The sequence below is a fragment of the Temnothorax curvispinosus genome, unplaced genomic scaffold (assembly GCF_003070985.1).
Source record: "Temnothorax curvispinosus isolate PA1 unplaced genomic scaffold, ASM307098v1 QBEX01013818.1, whole genome shotgun sequence".
Lineage (NCBI taxonomy): Eukaryota > Metazoa > Arthropoda > Insecta > Hymenoptera > Formicidae > Temnothorax > Temnothorax curvispinosus.
In genome coordinates this window covers 110464-125743 of record NW_020223598.1, presented here as the reverse complement: position 1 = coordinate 125743, position 15280 = coordinate 110464, and the positions used below count along the sequence as shown (strand labels likewise).

The window sequence follows — 15280 nt, the reverse complement described above, 5'->3', positions numbered from 1 at the left end:
TTTTTGCGAGTACTATATAGGCGATTCCAAATTGGAATCCTCTCTCTTCGATCGGTAGAAGCAAAGACACGAGAAATATGAAAAGACGGGCTCGATAACAATGACGGAGGATTTATTAAAAATTAAGATATAAAAAGAAATGGAAGAAATTATATTAATGTGATTTTTTTCTTGCAAATATAAATTTCGCACTCGAAGAATAGAAAGTACTTATAATAGCAAATTGAATTGATTTCTGTAGGATGTAAAGCGACACACGTCGTCATATTTATTGTTAGACTCGAGCATCCGTTGCGTCGCGACGCCCATGTCTACACGAGCAGACACGCGCTCGAACGTTGGTAAACTACGAAATTACGGTGTATATTAAGCGCGCACAGGCTCGATATCATCGCCGCATATTCGTTACTTAATTGGTATACAGGATTGGAGAAAGAGCAGAGGGAGAGAGGAAATTAAAATATCGATAGTGCAATATGCCAGCCGCATGAAAACGCTTCGAAGCTTCTTGCAATAGCGAGATCTTTTGATATTTCTTTTTCTCCTTTATTGTAGACGGAACGATCGAAAAAAAAAAATTAAAAAATTGTAATAATAAATTAAAAATAAGTATAGATCTGTCCAAAAGCATGTCGAATTAATGCTAATTGGATCGTATAAGCTTTCTGACTTTAACTCGATCATTATTTTAATTGTATAATCAGCGCATGTAATCAGCCTTACATGAAGCACGTGTAAACCTCTCTGATACGAGCGGTCACTTCTCCTCGCAATTAGCGGCGTTTCGCGATTTCGTAAGAAACTCGAGCCGACGAAAATAACATCTTCCGCGCGTCTCAGAGGCGTACGCCAAAAAGTAGGGACTCGTGAGATTTTTGCAGGGACAAACGCTTGATTCGATACTGTTTTTCCGTCCTGCTTGCCGTCTATTTTTAGCCTCGTTACAGGGTACAATGAACCTCGCTGACAGGAAAACGTGACGTTTTACTTCTCGTTATGCTTTGTAACGCGTCCCCACGGAATATGTCATAGGGGCAGGTATTTCAGGATTTTCCACGCTTTTTTCTACTCGTGGGAATTCACAGTCGCTTTTCACGAACAAAACTTTGAATAATGTAGTTCTTGATTAGAAAATCTTTCTCAATAGAAAAGAAAACAATTTCGAAGATTTGATTGTGATTCGACTTAATATCTCGAATGATTGATTATTCTTTTCTGTGTGTACATATTTAATTTAAAAAATTCTTAAATTTAAGAACAGTTTTTCAACCAAAGAAAACATCAAACTTTCTTTTGCAAGATCAAATATAAAATGCTGTTCTCTAGCTTAATAGACGTAAAATCTTAAAGGTCTTAAAGGTCTTCAATCTTTTCAGGGATACGAATAAACGATACATTATATTTTCTTACCTCTAAATGAACCTTAACGGAATTTAGTTCGAGAGATTGAAAGCCTAAAACCTCCCCTTCCCCCGGGAGAATCGTCGAATAAAATTTGCATAGAGATTACGAGGCTACGTTGCCGCATGCCGTAGCTCGAGACTAAGTTTTGTCGACCCCACCGCAAATTGTGGATCGGTTGCGAGCAGACGATCCAACGGGGAGGATCACCCACCACCGGCCTGCATTCAATTATAGTACATTACGAACGACGTCCTGTCGAAGAGTGCAGGCGTGTTGACGGTCGGAAAGTAGGTAAATGGGTTCGCGTGATAGCGAACCACACCGTCAATGGCCTTGCAATCGCATCGCCTTGATAAACTTTATAAATGAAAGCCGCGCGCGCGGGAGATCCGGCCGCCGCGAATTACGTAAGTATACAGGACACTCTCGACAGGTTACAGAAATAACGGGTTAATTAGCGGTCTCCCTTGCTCGCCGTAACGCGGGCGACGTAATTAGCGGCCACTCGATCGGGAAATGACTGTAATCAATTTGTTGCGCCGACGAAAAAACTTTCCTACTTACGAAATTCCAATTTATCACGACCGGTTATTTTCTGTCGCCATATAGCGTGGACGAAAGGAAGCGAGAGGTGTTGACGCTAATCCTGGAATACCTCTGGATTTGTTCTGAACGTGACTAATTTCGCGTGTGTAATCAGGATCCCAACATTAGAGCTCGATAGTTAATCAATTATAGAGCTCCAGGTCGCCTTTGAAAAATTCCAAAGATTAACATCCAATTGCACTTGGAAGATTTGAAAGGAGTGTTAGCATTTAGTATCGAGTTCAGATTATACTTTTGGAGAATTCTTATACTTTTTTTTTTACGATTTTCTGATAATCAAGAATATTTTAACATTTTGCGGAAAGAACGAAAGATGTTTTAAAATTTTATTTGCAATAGTTCTAGTGATAGTAGTGATTATAATTTCTCCGCGCATTTTTAAAAATTCATGATAACCTCTAAAAAGGTTATCATTGTTTTCAACCAATCTTTCGAACATCGATTTTGAAAAACGTTTTAGAGAAACTTCCGACTTACGTGAAGCTGCGGTTTACGATATGATAGATGTGTTTATAAAGTTCATAAAAATGTATTTATGCAATGACGTCAAATGAAATAACGATGCAATAAGACGTCGGAGATGATGTATCACGCGGCTGTCCTCGCGAGCCAAAGATGCATTTTGCGGGATCGACGCGTACGTGGACGTGTTCGTATAATCGAAAGTCACGTTTCGCCGTGCAGCAGGAACTTCAATTATTATAATGACAGCAATGAGGATTCGCGCGTTGCAATTATCGTGTACGAAGATACGGAGTTATGCCCGTCGCGCACGCTGACATAATTACGTGATGACGATGAGGCGTGAGAAAATTCCACGACCGCGGGAATGCGGCCGGGACGCGAACTGTTACGAATAAATTTCCGCGCTCGGGATAACAATAATTACTTTAAATGATACGCATAACGATAAAAATTGCATACGTTCATACCGTGTGGAAGCTGATACAATTTAATAGCGAGCGAGTGGATTTTGCAACGTCATTTATCAAACGAAATATGTACAAATAATGTATGACGCAATGCATTCTGTACATTTCCGTCAGTTAACGTAAAAAATGAAAGCCATTTAGACTTGAGTCAACAAATTCAGAATAAATCAATTGTTCGCGAGAGCTGGTTTAAATACGATTTTACTTACGAAATTATTTTATTCCGACCTTCGGTTCCGGATTCTGAATTTTTCTACTCTCCATTTTCGCTCGTATAGCTCTTTCGTCGAATACCTCCTTTTTCCCCCCGTTTTTTCCTTTTTTTTCCATCACTTTCCGGGATTGGACAAGATGCGCGCGAATGGTCGATCGTTGTATAGCTCGTTTTATCTTTTCCCCTCACACGATTCACTGAGCCGAGTGCGGTTTTTCATTTCGCGGCATTGCCGACACGACTGCACACCGATTGAATCGCGGCAATAGCTGTACGGAGTACAGGGTAGTCCGCTACAACCAGAACAGTCGAAATTTGCTCGCGAAAGGTATATGTGAAGGGATCTGGATGGCTTATATGCGAATCTCGCGTTAATCCTTCATATCGCTTGACAAGGTATTCAACTTCCGTTATTTTCTTTTAATAATTAAATATTTAGTGAAATTATATTTCTATCCCTTTGAAATTTTCTCTCCGTCTCTATAATTATCTAAAATTAATTTGACGATCCACTTTGGTATGCAATTTAATATTAAACCGATTTGATATTAATATAATGTAAATTTGATTAATATAAATTATTAATATAAATTAATATAAATTTGATATTAATATAAAACGAAAAGAAAACAATTTCTTTTAAGCGAAAGGTCCGATCATGAACCATACACTTTTGTACTTTCGAAAGTATACGCACCTTTCACCTTTAACGACTGATCGTGAGACACGATAGGTTTGTTCTGTAAGTAGGATGCACAGCGTGCACTAGACAGGTCCTCGTCCCGCGCGATGCAATTCGTACGTATCGAAGCACTCGCTTCCTCCCCCGGTTTTCCTCCTTTTTCCTCCGCCGATGTGGAAGAGAAGGTGGAGCTTATACGCGACCCTCGACTTCCGCTCTCGTTGGGGATCGAACGAGCGGGCCCGTGCACATGTCGACGAGGTACAGGGTGTCCCGAAGTGACCGTAAAACCGGCGTCGAGAACTATTTGTATATATCTCACGAATCCAATTTCGATTTTGTTTAAATTTTAACCAATTTTTTTCACCCATCAAAGTTTCAGTATTCGAGTAATATCTTTTATACCTCGATATCGAATAATCTATTTAATTTCCATTGATGTAAACTCGGTTCGCGCGTCAGTGAGAAAAAGTACTAACTTGTTCTGGATTACTTTGCATTCATCGGACAATGGAAGTAAACCGCGCGGGATCAAACGGAATTTACTTTATTCGATCTATAACTCTCATTGTTCGAATTTTCTGGACCCACTTGACATCTCCATTCGGTATACGTCAAAATTCCTGACGCTCTTAAACGCGCGGACAAATATAGAAAGTTCTTATCTTGATATATGGTTCTCTATCTCGTAATCGACTTTCTGTCAGACAATCTATTATCTCTCGCCCTCTCGGTGCGACGCGGGGGCATTTCCGCTTTCTTGGAATGACCTGTACGACGAGCTTGTTCACGGAAGCGAAAAAAACTGGGACCGTGGACCATGCGTCTCGCGCGTCTCCCACCGCTTTTCCCGGTCCCTTGGCGTTTTTCCGCGCGATCGATACCGCCGTCGCGGGGGATCTTTCCCGACGAAAGCCAAGGCGTCTTTTTGCCATAACCGGAATTCGTTTAACGCAAGTGAATGTACAGAGTGCTCGAGAGACTCCCTGCTTTTATCCAACCCTTTTATCCGCGAATTGTTTGAAATCTGTCGTTTAATTTTAAATTCTTTTTCAATTAACCTTTAAATTTATCTCCGGCGAATCAAGATTCGTACTTGGAATCGAAGGAACTTGTGTTCTTTAGTCTTACCGTGGAAATTTAATTCATGAGATGAGATTAAAGTTCTCTCTAGGTTTTCCATCATTTATGCAGTAGGCAATATTACGTTAATATTTAAATACTTCTTTATCAAGCATAAAGTAACTCCACGTTGATAAAAAAAAACCGCAGATGCGAGAAAGTGGTTGAATATACTCTACGTGTTGCGAGCCACGCGGATCATTATTCTCGCAATTTAGTTATCGGCAATAAACTCTTCAGGCCGTTTTCTTTTCTTGCCTGTACGTTATTGAATAGCGGGATTATTTGATAAAAAGTCACGTAATAACGACTAATACGCCATAAATCATTATTGCTGCAACCTATCGGCGCACGTCATCACGTAAAATGCGCATTGTAACGCGACGCGCGTTTTTCCAACGCGTTATCTAATGTTATGACGTTCGCTTCGAAGATATTAATAAATTTCTGTCGGCGTCCACGATAACTTTTCTCCGTCAGGATTTGTTTGCCGTCGCGAGCAACGCCTTGCATATGAAATAATTCATGAGACTTCAAGTTTCGCGATCGAACGAGGATAAATCTTGCTGAAAGCTTAGTTTGGCGGAAGCCCGTAGTTCTCGATGAATATTAATTATACTTTTGACGTTATATTTACGTTATAGCTTTACAATTGGTAGAAATTACTATTTGTTATTAGTTATCGCTGATAAGATTTTGATACATTGTATTTATTAAACAAGTACAGTTTAGTACTTTCTAATTGCACTTTGTGCATAAAATCTAAATTTTAGCTGTTTACGATTCATCAATCTTAAAATTTTCGAGATCTATGCTGGTTTCACATTATTTATTATATTATATTATTGAGACTTGAAAATGGCAAAAATACCGAAATTAATTTTGCGCGGTTTTTATGCGATTTTCATGCGGCGAGGAAGCGAGCGGATGTTTTCCAAACGGCGGAAAGGGAAGCGCAAGAATTGATCGTAGGAATATTGTATACGTTTCCGGCGATGAATTACGAATGGCAAGGGGTGGAATAACTTTCTTCTCGTTTAACTTCTATCGCGACGGATTTCTCGACGTCGTTTCGAGTTCTACGAAGCGCCGGGATAAATCTCGTAACGCTGATCCAATATCTGCCGTTATCCGCGTTTGAGTGAATTCCGTAACTTCCGGTACTTTCTATCCAGTATTCCGTTCTGTCCATCTGCTTTTTCGCGAAGACGTTCATGATGTATCCGCTCCAGAATCCAATAAACGTAACATTTTTACATAAAATCTTTCACAAATGACTTGTTATATTTTTCGAAATTATTTCAGCGTGTACGTGTAAGTTATTAATTAATTTGTGCTCACAGAGTATTAATATTCTTCAAAATTATAGTTATTTTTGCAAATGTTTTTGATATTACGCTCTGCACCATATAATATACAAGAATATTTAACGAAATAGTTGCGTTCTGTGAAATACAGATTTGCGGTTTATTTTCCAAACGCGCGACTTTAAAATATGTCGCTTTAATATCGGACAGAAAAATTACATCAACAGCGAATAAAATAAGTTTCATTTTTAATTTACCCTTTAACGCAAGCACAGTCGCACGTTCGTGATTACTGCACAAATTTCACTCGAGCTCTAATTAATGATCACAGGAAAATTCACATGCATGTGCGTATTTGTTTTTAATTAACGTACACCGTCACAGATGAAAATTGAAGAATTCTGCTGTTTATTTATGCGGCAATAAAATTTCTAATAAAAATTTCAAACAACTTACAAAATTTCAGCGGTACAAATCATAAAGTATAAAATGGATAGGGAATAAAAATGGGCTGTTGAAAATTTTTAGGGTACAATGTGTCTTTTCTCTTGTCGTTCTTATCTCTTTTTACGTATACTTTTTGTATTTGTAAAAATGTTTATCTTTTCTGGACAGGTGGTAGTGACAGCAACAAGGGAAAGAGTAAGAAATGGCGGAAGATACTTCAGTTCCCACACATTTCCCAGTGCATTGGCCTAAAAGATAAACTGGGTGAGTTAGTAATAGCTGAAGTCGTAAAAGCCTTAAGAGCGCTAGAAAAATAGAGACCTTAATCAAAAAGCTATATCTTACTTAAATAATGTCGATGTCGCATATAAAATAGCCGGTAATTAGATTTCGTGCGATTATGGAATCTCGGTCTGCAACATGCAGTGCGCATTATGCGGTTGAAAGAAGCTGGAATGGGCGGAGAAACGAGACAATGTTTGTTGCGTGTCCCATTAACCTACTCTGATAACGCTCTGTTAACGCTCTTTCCCGATTTGAAGTAATCAAAAGTTGCGAATAAACGCGTCTCTTTTACACTCGCGTATATGAGCCAGTACCGGTATAAAATATTCAGGAAATTATTTTTAAATGTTATGCGATGTCGTTATTCTAAACTAGCAGTAGTATTATAAGATAGTAGTATTATGTATTATCTTACTTTTGACAAAATTGATATTACATTTCACGGATGTAAATTAAATTTATATAGAAAATATATATTCGTGCGCGCGACGTGCAATCCATCACGGGAAAATTCGCGAGAAATTATTCGGGATTAAACTGCGGGAATATAATCAATATAATTCACGATGTCGGGCAGACATCAGGTATGGCTATGTGGTGGACCAGCAGCCGATCGGGCGGCTGCTCTTTCGACAATTCTGTCAGGACAAGAAGCCGGCCTACCACCGCTACAACCTCTTCCTGGACTCGATCGAGAAGTACGAGATTGAGCTGGACGAGAACCGCATCGATCTTGCGAAAGAGCTGTTCGAGCAGTACCTGAAGCGGGAGGGTTCGGAGGTGGTCGACATCCTGAACGATTCCCTGATCTCGCAGTGTGAGGAGCGACTCAGCAGCGGCGGCAAGGAGCTCTTCACCGAGGTCGCGCAGACCGTGAAGAACTTCCTGGCCGGCGAGCCGTTCTCATCCTTCCTCAGTAGCTTCTACTTCTACAGGTAAAGTGCCAATGAATAAATTGTAACGGAGATAGATAATATAAATTCGTGGAAAAAAACTTTCTTTGATGGGAATTTAATACTAGCGAGAAAAAATTGTAGATAATCAAGCGATGTTTTTTTCTATCGATTCTTCAGGTATCTCCAATGGAAATGGCTGGAGGCGCAACCGGTGACGTACAAGACTTTCCGGATGTACCGGGTGCTGGGCAAGGGCGGCTTCGGCGAGGTCTGCGCCTGCCAGGTCCGCGCAACCGGTAAGATGTACGCGTGCAAGAAACTGGAGAAGAAGCGCATCAAGAAGCGGAAAGGCGAGTCGATGGTACTGATCGAGAAGAACATCCTGCAGAAGATCAATTCCAAATTTGTCGTCTCGCTCGCGTACGCGTACGAGACGAAGGACGCGCTCTGTCTCGTGCTGACGATCATGAACGGCGGCGATCTCAAGTTTCACATTTACAATATGGGCTGTGAGCCGGGCTTCGACATAAATCGCGCCCGATTCTACGCGGCCGAGGTCGTGTGCGGTCTGGAGCATCTTCATCTTCAGGGTATCGTCTACAGGGACTGTAAGCCAGAGAACATACTGCTGGACGATCACGGTCACGTGAGGATATCTGATCTTGGTCTCGCGGTGGAGATTACGGAGGGCGACATGGTGCGCGGTAGGGTCGGCACGGTGGGTTATATGGCACCTGAGGTGATCGACAACGAGAAGTACACCTTCTCGCCAGACTGGTTCAGCTTCGGCTGTCTGCTATATGAGATGATTGAAGGCCAGGCGCCGTTCCGTGTTCGCAAAGAGAAGGTCAAGCGCGAGGAAGTCGACAGACGCGTCAAGGAGGATCAGGAGAGGTACTCGACCAAGTTCAGCGAGGACGCCAAGAGTCTGTGTCAGCAGCTGTTGAAGAAGAGCCCGAAGAACAGGCTCGGCTGCAAGTGCGGGCGGCATGGGGCGAAGGAGGTGAAGCTCCATAGTTTCTTTCAATGCCTGAACTGGAAGAGGCTCGAGGCCGGTATGTGGGAACCGCCGTTTGTGCCGGATGTAAGTAGGTGTCGTTTGATGATCGATCTTCTTATATTGAGACTTCGTATTTATCTCCTTCTGCTTTAGCCTTGTTTCACATGTAATCTATTTATTCATCTATTTGCACTCCAAATGTAAATGTGAGATTAACTCCACATATAAATTGTACGATAAATAACAATTTAATATAATTTTGATACACTAAATAAACCATAATAGTTATGAATTTTTAATTAACACATATTTTGTGTGTTACACAATGAGATGGTTCTAAGAAATAGTGTAAATGGCTAAAAATTTTAACGCTATAATATTATTTTTGTTTTATTATATTCTTTATGTTAGTTTATATAACAATGAATTACTGTCGCTATGTTCGCGTGGATTTAATATGTATATGTAAAATCATTGAACCAAGAGCAAGAAAATTAAACGTTAATACATTTATTGTTACAGCCTCACGCGGTTTACGCTAAAGATGTTCTGGACATTGAGCAATTCTCCACGGTGAAAGGTGTCAATTTGGACGCCACGGACGACACCTTCTACAGCAAGTTTAACACTGGCAGTGTGTCCATTCCATGGCAAAATGAGGTAAGATCACCCGTATACGTCATACATCCGTATCGTGATCACCGATTGTGAGACACGTTGCGCCTCGGAGAGAAGGCCTTTGACCTTTCCTATAAAAATAATATTGTTGCTACGTGGCACTTAGACGATCACTTAACAAGATCTCCATTATAACGTGAATGTAAATCGTATTCTTTGACTGCCCACGCGTCTCAAGCGCTCATATTGATATCAATAGTATTTCAGTAGGGTCGAAATCTACGTAATTAATGTGATCTAAAATAAATTTGAATTTTAACAATGTTTTTCGACAAAGTTTTTATAGTTGATTTTTTCGAAAAAGTTTTGAAAGAGAATGATTAAATGAGACTGAAATTATTATTCTTCGGTTTTAATTGTAAATTCTTGCTAAAAAGTTCACTAAAATAAAAAGTAAAGCATTAAATAATCTCCTAATAATGCTTAATTCTAGAGTATATATTTTGAATATATTTAGAATATATTTTTTTTGTAGCGTTAACTTAGTAGGTATGAGAAAATGTCACTTGTGTAACATTCTCGTGAGATTCCAAATTAAGTATGTCTGCTAAAATCTTGAAATAAAATTTTGAAAAAGTAAAATTAAATTGGACTTAAAGTAAGGGAACAATAAAGTCTCGTTATTTAATTGCACTTTAGAGGTTTTTGCTTTGTTTCGCTTTCTGAAAATATTATACGTGCGTCCGGAACATCTGGAGAGCGGCACTTAGATAAAAAAATATGGAGCTCGCGCAAAGTGTTTTCCTACGTCAGAAGCAGCGCGAGAGGCTCGTTATCACTGGCGTTATTCGGGTGGATGTACCTATTTAAAGCCGCGATGCTGCGTAAGACGCATTACGCACGAGCCACCTTTAGCTTCTGCCGATTTTAAATCACTTACTATACGCACCTCGCGGAATTGAAATTGTCAAATCGCAATTTAACGCCCTTTATTCCTTCTTTTTGCAGATGATAGAGACTGAGTGTTTTAAGGAACTGAACGTATTAGGTCCTAATAACACGCCCACCCCAGACTTATTGATAAACCATACACCGCCCAATAATGATGACAGAGGTTGCTTTCCTTTCCGGAGAAAGGTAAATTATTTTATGAAGCTTCGAGATTTTCGTAAAATTAATTAAATTTAATTTCGAATAAGAGAGAAGCCCGGTGAACATTTAAAAAACATCTAAAGGATATCAAGAGAGAAAACAATTTAGATATTTTAAAGTCTATCTATGTCTTAAAAGGTTTTTGAAGAACTTTAAAAACTATTTAAAGGATACTTAAGAAAGATACTTAAAAGATCAAGGTGTTTTTTGTGTCCACAAATTACATTTGTGGCATATTCTTCGACGTATATATTCTATTAAATTCACTTTGAAATTACTATAGAAAGATGTTGGAAATTATTATCATTGCAATTACAGAGAAAGCAGAGCGATCGCACGAGGCAGATCCCGCTGTCGGAGTGCCATTTGCTAGAGCTGTCGCAAACGCAGAGCTCGGAGATGCCAGCCAGCTGATCCACGGTGAACAAGAATAACAGTCTGAATCGATTGACGTCGTCGCCATTTCGACGTAGCCGCCATCCTGACGTTGCTGACAGCGCGCGTCCGAGTACCGCTGGTTGCGGCTGCTGCATTAAGAGCAAGCCGATCTCATTCTGTCTCTCGGTGGCATCCGAAACCACGGTAACTGTCCCCGAAAGCGCCTGTACGGTTTGCATAATAAGAAATCGCAACAACTGCGGGTCCGAGGCGTCCTCTCAGGTTTATTGGAGCGAGATCAAAGATCTGTTCCAGGATAAAACGTGCGTTCGCGCGATTCTACGCGCGCGCGTACAGCTACGCATACGCGGCAAGCAAACGCGACACGCAGAAACCAGACGCATCGTATGTTTCTGTCAAATTCGAATGACACGTTCGTTACCAAATATATTTTCCTCGAGCTCGAACGAGGGGACACTCGACGTGCACTTTTGCACGTCCATCAACGTGTATCGACGTGTTTTATCGAGCTTCGATGTGTCCCGATTCACGAGTCGCGGGCGAGAGAAAATTTAGGGCGATATGTAGATAGACGATTGTGTCACTCACAGCGCGATTATGTGGCACATGTAATATTCTGAATGCGAACGGAAATTCGATTTTCAGAATGTGTGTAGCCAACATGGCATTTTATTTCTCGTTAACTATGAAATGGCGCACAAAGTCTTCAATCTCAAGTTTCGGCCTTATTTTAAGTTGAGACGAACAAGTACATTTAGGTATATCAATGGATGTGCAATTATTTGCAATTACTTCTTCGACGTACTTATGAATCTTTTTAAAATTTTTGAGGATACGTATATCGATGTCGATCATGGATGATAGTGATGGAGAGGAGTGTATGGTTGGATGTAACGATGGTATGTGGAGGATGCGTCCCCAAAAATACCAGGCGACTCTCTGCGAGTCGCGATGGTGCCACTCCACTATATGACCGCCTAACTCTTGTCGTCCGATGAGATCGTCGGTGAGAGTGTCGATCAGGGCAATGAATATTGCTGTCGAATTTGTTTATATATTTACGTCGGCGCGGTCGAGCGCTCGCGAGAAAACGGCTAATGGCTAATCTGAAGAGCTACGTCTAAGAGCGCGACGAGCGAATTAGTAGCGAGGTATATTGATGCTCGTTATTGGCCGTTAACCTTGTCTCTTTATTATATATACACGAGTCTGTTTTCTTTATTTATTATTCTAAGATTAAATTTTTAGTTTTATCAATTAATGCAAAGCTGTGAACCCAAAAGGCGCGCATTTCAATAATCGAATCTCAAAATGGTCAGTCTCACAGCTCTGTAAAAGTAATTACTTTTTATAATGATTACTGAAATAATCAAGGCTTAATTTACGAGGATCGAAAATAGTTGAACAGTGTGGGTCAAAATGTCTCTTAAATAAGTGTCAAGCAAAATTATTATTTCCGAACGTGTTTCATATATTTTCTTTTTGATATGATTGAATTTTTTTCTTATATTAAATACAAGTATTTAATATGTATAAAAAAATATTAAACACACATATTACATTTTAAGAAAATATTAAGAAAGACAATTCTATTTTATTTGTGTTTCTGTACATAGAGAGAACTCAAGTTTTAATAAGCGATACTTCCGCGAGCATGAGATTTGAAATCTGTTTCCCTTGTAACTCGGAATATCATTTCTGACACTTGGCTGACATTTGACGTTCATTCTTAATATCCTTGCAATATCGGACATTTAAGTAGGAAGATGCGTATTTAGCGGAACGATGATTGACTGAAGATTGATGATTTAAGTTAACCGGTAATTAAACTTCCTCGACGTCGATGCGGCCTCAAATCATCGGTGTGTACATGTATCGTACCTTGCACATAATTTATGTGAGAAATATTCTATCTGCAACTGCTCGAAATTAGTTGCTATAAAGTATGTAAAAGGGGTAGGTTTTGCGACGGTGTAGAAGATCACTTTTCGACGGATAAACCGCGAGATAGCGGTTATTCGTGTGGTTTTATCGTGAGTTTATCATTTGTCATTTCATCGGACTTATCTAGTGTCTCCATTTGGCAACGCTACTCAGGGGCTATGATCTATCGTATCGACCTACCTTGCTATCAGTACTCGCATGTGATAGAAGATAAAACTCAGTGTACTCCGGATTTGTAATAGTTGTATCGACTATTGTACCCGGAGTGTTAGAATATCTTATGTCACCCATATCGGTGGATCCAGAGTGGAGACACACTTGGTGTCTCTTTTGCACCACCAAGCAATTAATTTCTATATTATTCTTATCGCCAGTGACTTCAGACACCGCTCTTTTTATGGCTTCAATTTCGTAATGCATAACTTCTGGAAATTAAGTCTCGCTGACTCCGTATCTGGAAATTAATATAAATATAGAATTAATGCATTTTAAAATGTAAGTATATAAGTATATCTAATCTGTCTTATTAATTCGTAATTTTTTTAAATGTTTGTATAGTGTTCAGAGATTTACTTTGTTGTACTTTTCGGCAGCCTGTGGAGCCTTTAATTTATTATTCATAACGTCTTTTATCGCTTTATCAAAATCTTCATCAGTATAATTTTTATACCCGTTATATGCTTGTTCATCTTCGGTTGGAATTTTGTTCTCCTGAAATAAAACAATAACGGTCATTATTTACTTTTTCATCCACCAATGGCTTGGCGTTTTTCTCGTCTTCTGTCTTGGACATGTCGTCATAAACCTCAACATTCTAAAAAATTAATTTTATTATTATATAATTATTGCATTTTTTTCTCTTTTATTAAGAATTTTCTGATACTCCAAAATTTGTCATATGGCATTTTTAATATAAAATATAAAATATTTAATAATATTTAATATAAAATAATATATTCGACGTTGACTGGCAAAAAAGATTTATTCGTATATCTGTATTGTTATGCGATAGCTTTATGACAATAATTCTTCTTCTTCTACAGCATAACGGGCCTAAAGAGGTCCTTGGTCTCATGGAGAATTCCCCTCCACAACTCGCGGTCACCCGATTTCCGTCTCCAGTTATTTACTCTCAGGACCGAGCACCACCAGCGGTTTCTTGGTCTTCCCTTAGGTCTAGCGCTGTGTATTTTGCCAAACACAGCGCCTTCCTACATAGATTCAGCTCCTCCGTTCTATTCACATGGCCCAGCCATCTCAGTCTGCTTAACCTAATGTGTGATTCAACGTCTGCATCCTTGAAGAGTTGGTATAGTTCGTTGTTAGATTTTCTCCTGTACTCGTTTTCACTTATTTTATTTGCTCCAAATATTTTTTTCTCGAAAACTCCAAGGTTTGCCATATCAGTCTTCCTCAGCGTCCAACATTCCGCTCCGTATGTTATAATAGGCCTAATAAGAGTTTTATATATTATTATTTTGGTTGTTCGTGATAATTCTTTAGATCTGAGTAGTGGCGCGAGGCTGAAGTATGCTCTGTTGGCTTTGACCATTCTTCTCTTGATTTCTGCTGCTTCATTGTTGTCTTTTGATATAACTGAGCCTAAGTAAGTGAACTCGCTGACTACTTCGAAAGAGTATTGCCTTATGATTAATCTTTGTCCATACTTTCTCTTCGCTACCTGAGATCTGGATACTACCATAAATTTAATTTTGTCTGCATTAATTTGGAGCCTTACTTTCCTTGCTTCCTCTTTGATTGCCTCGAAAATCTCCCTGACTTCTTTTAGGCTTCTCCCTGCTACGTCGAGGTCGTCCGCATAGTCCAGGATCTGATATCTATGGTTTAGCAGTGTAGCGTTTCTTCTAATGTTTGCTCTTCTCATTACTGTTTCTAGTAAGACACATTTTTCTTTCTGACAGAATTTCCGATGGTTTAATACGTAGATAATTTAAAAAATATATTTGTTGCAAATAAGAAAATTGTGCAATATCGGATCGTTTAAAAGGATTGTCGGTAGATTCGTTCCATGTAAGTCATTTTTCCGCCAAATCAATGCATTGTCTTTCTTCGATGGTCAATTCTGTTTCTGCGGGCATCTCCGGTGGAGCATTGTCATGGAGCCAATGATTCCAATTAAAATTTTTTATTATCTGGAAATAACATATAAGATATTATAATACTTATTTCATAAGTATTATAGAGAAACTTATTTCATTCTCATGCATAAAATGACGGAAATTCGCTATCACGTTAGGCAAAGTTTAAAGTA

At 39.3% G+C, this 15280-nt stretch overlaps 3 protein-coding genes across 6 annotated transcripts in view; 1 reads left to right on the top strand and 2 right to left on the bottom strand.

The window, feature by feature from the left end:
• Window positions 1-12582, top strand: part of LOC112464010 (G protein-coupled receptor kinase 5) — a 44927-nt gene extending 32345 nt beyond the window's left edge. For both annotated transcript variants that reach the window (XM_025030770.1, XM_025030769.1), the window contains 6 exons: window positions 6883-6978; window positions 7577-7934; window positions 8073-8979; window positions 9418-9555; window positions 10522-10650; window positions 10984-12582. In XM_025030770.1, coding sequence (XP_024886538.1) covers window positions 6883-6978; window positions 7577-7934; window positions 8073-8979; window positions 9418-9555; window positions 10522-10650; window positions 10984-11079 — 1724 coding nt within the window. In that variant the 3' untranslated portion in view covers window positions 11080-12582. The remainder of the gene's footprint in view (window positions 1-6882; window positions 6979-7576; window positions 7935-8072; window positions 8980-9417; window positions 9556-10521; window positions 10651-10983) is intronic.
• LOC112464013 (protein argonaute 14-like) lies at window positions 9558-13882 on the bottom strand. 3 transcript variants are annotated; one of them, XM_025030774.1, is made up of 2 exons: window positions 13189-13882; window positions 9558-9644 (listed from the first exon to the last, which is right to left on the bottom strand). In XM_025030774.1, exons 1-2 carry the CDS (start codon window positions 13426-13428, stop codon window positions 9594-9596), a joined length of 291 nt encoding a protein of 96 aa, XP_024886542.1. In that variant the 5' UTR covers window positions 13429-13882; the 3' UTR covers window positions 9558-9593. The 3 variants fall into 3 exon arrangements, 1 of the variants encoding a protein (XP_024886542.1); XR_003041863.1 differs by lacking the exon at window positions 9558-9644 and adding an exon at window positions 12819-12983; XR_003041864.1 differs by lacking the exon at window positions 9558-9644 and adding an exon at window positions 12819-12977.
• Window positions 13883-14395: 513 nt separating this feature from the next.
• LOC112464029 lies at window positions 14396-15042 on the bottom strand. The gene is made up of 2 exons (XM_025030797.1): window positions 14529-15042; window positions 14396-14497 (listed from the first exon to the last, which is right to left on the bottom strand). The coding sequence occupies exons 1-2, from the start codon at window positions 14891-14893 to the stop codon at window positions 14482-14484; spliced, it is 381 nt and encodes a 126-aa protein (XP_024886565.1). The 5' UTR covers window positions 14894-15042; the 3' UTR covers window positions 14396-14481.
• Between the last annotated feature and the right edge of the window lie 238 nt (window positions 15043-15280).

What these genes read in the sequence shown, in the direction of transcription:
- LOC112464013 (XM_025030774.1), bottom strand. Translation starts at nt 13,428, where the DNA reads ATGCATTACGAAATTGAAGCCATAAAAAGAGCGGTGTCTGAAGTCACT. An exon ending in ATGCGAGTACTGATAGCAAG is followed by an intron (nt 9,645 to 13,188) that starts GTAGGTCGATAC and finishes TTATTTTTATAG; the next exon opens with GAAAGGTCAAAGGCCTTCTC.
- LOC112464029 (XM_025030797.1), bottom strand. Translation starts at nt 14,893, where the DNA reads ATGAGAAGAGCAAACATTAGAAGAAACGCTACACTGCTAAACCATAGA.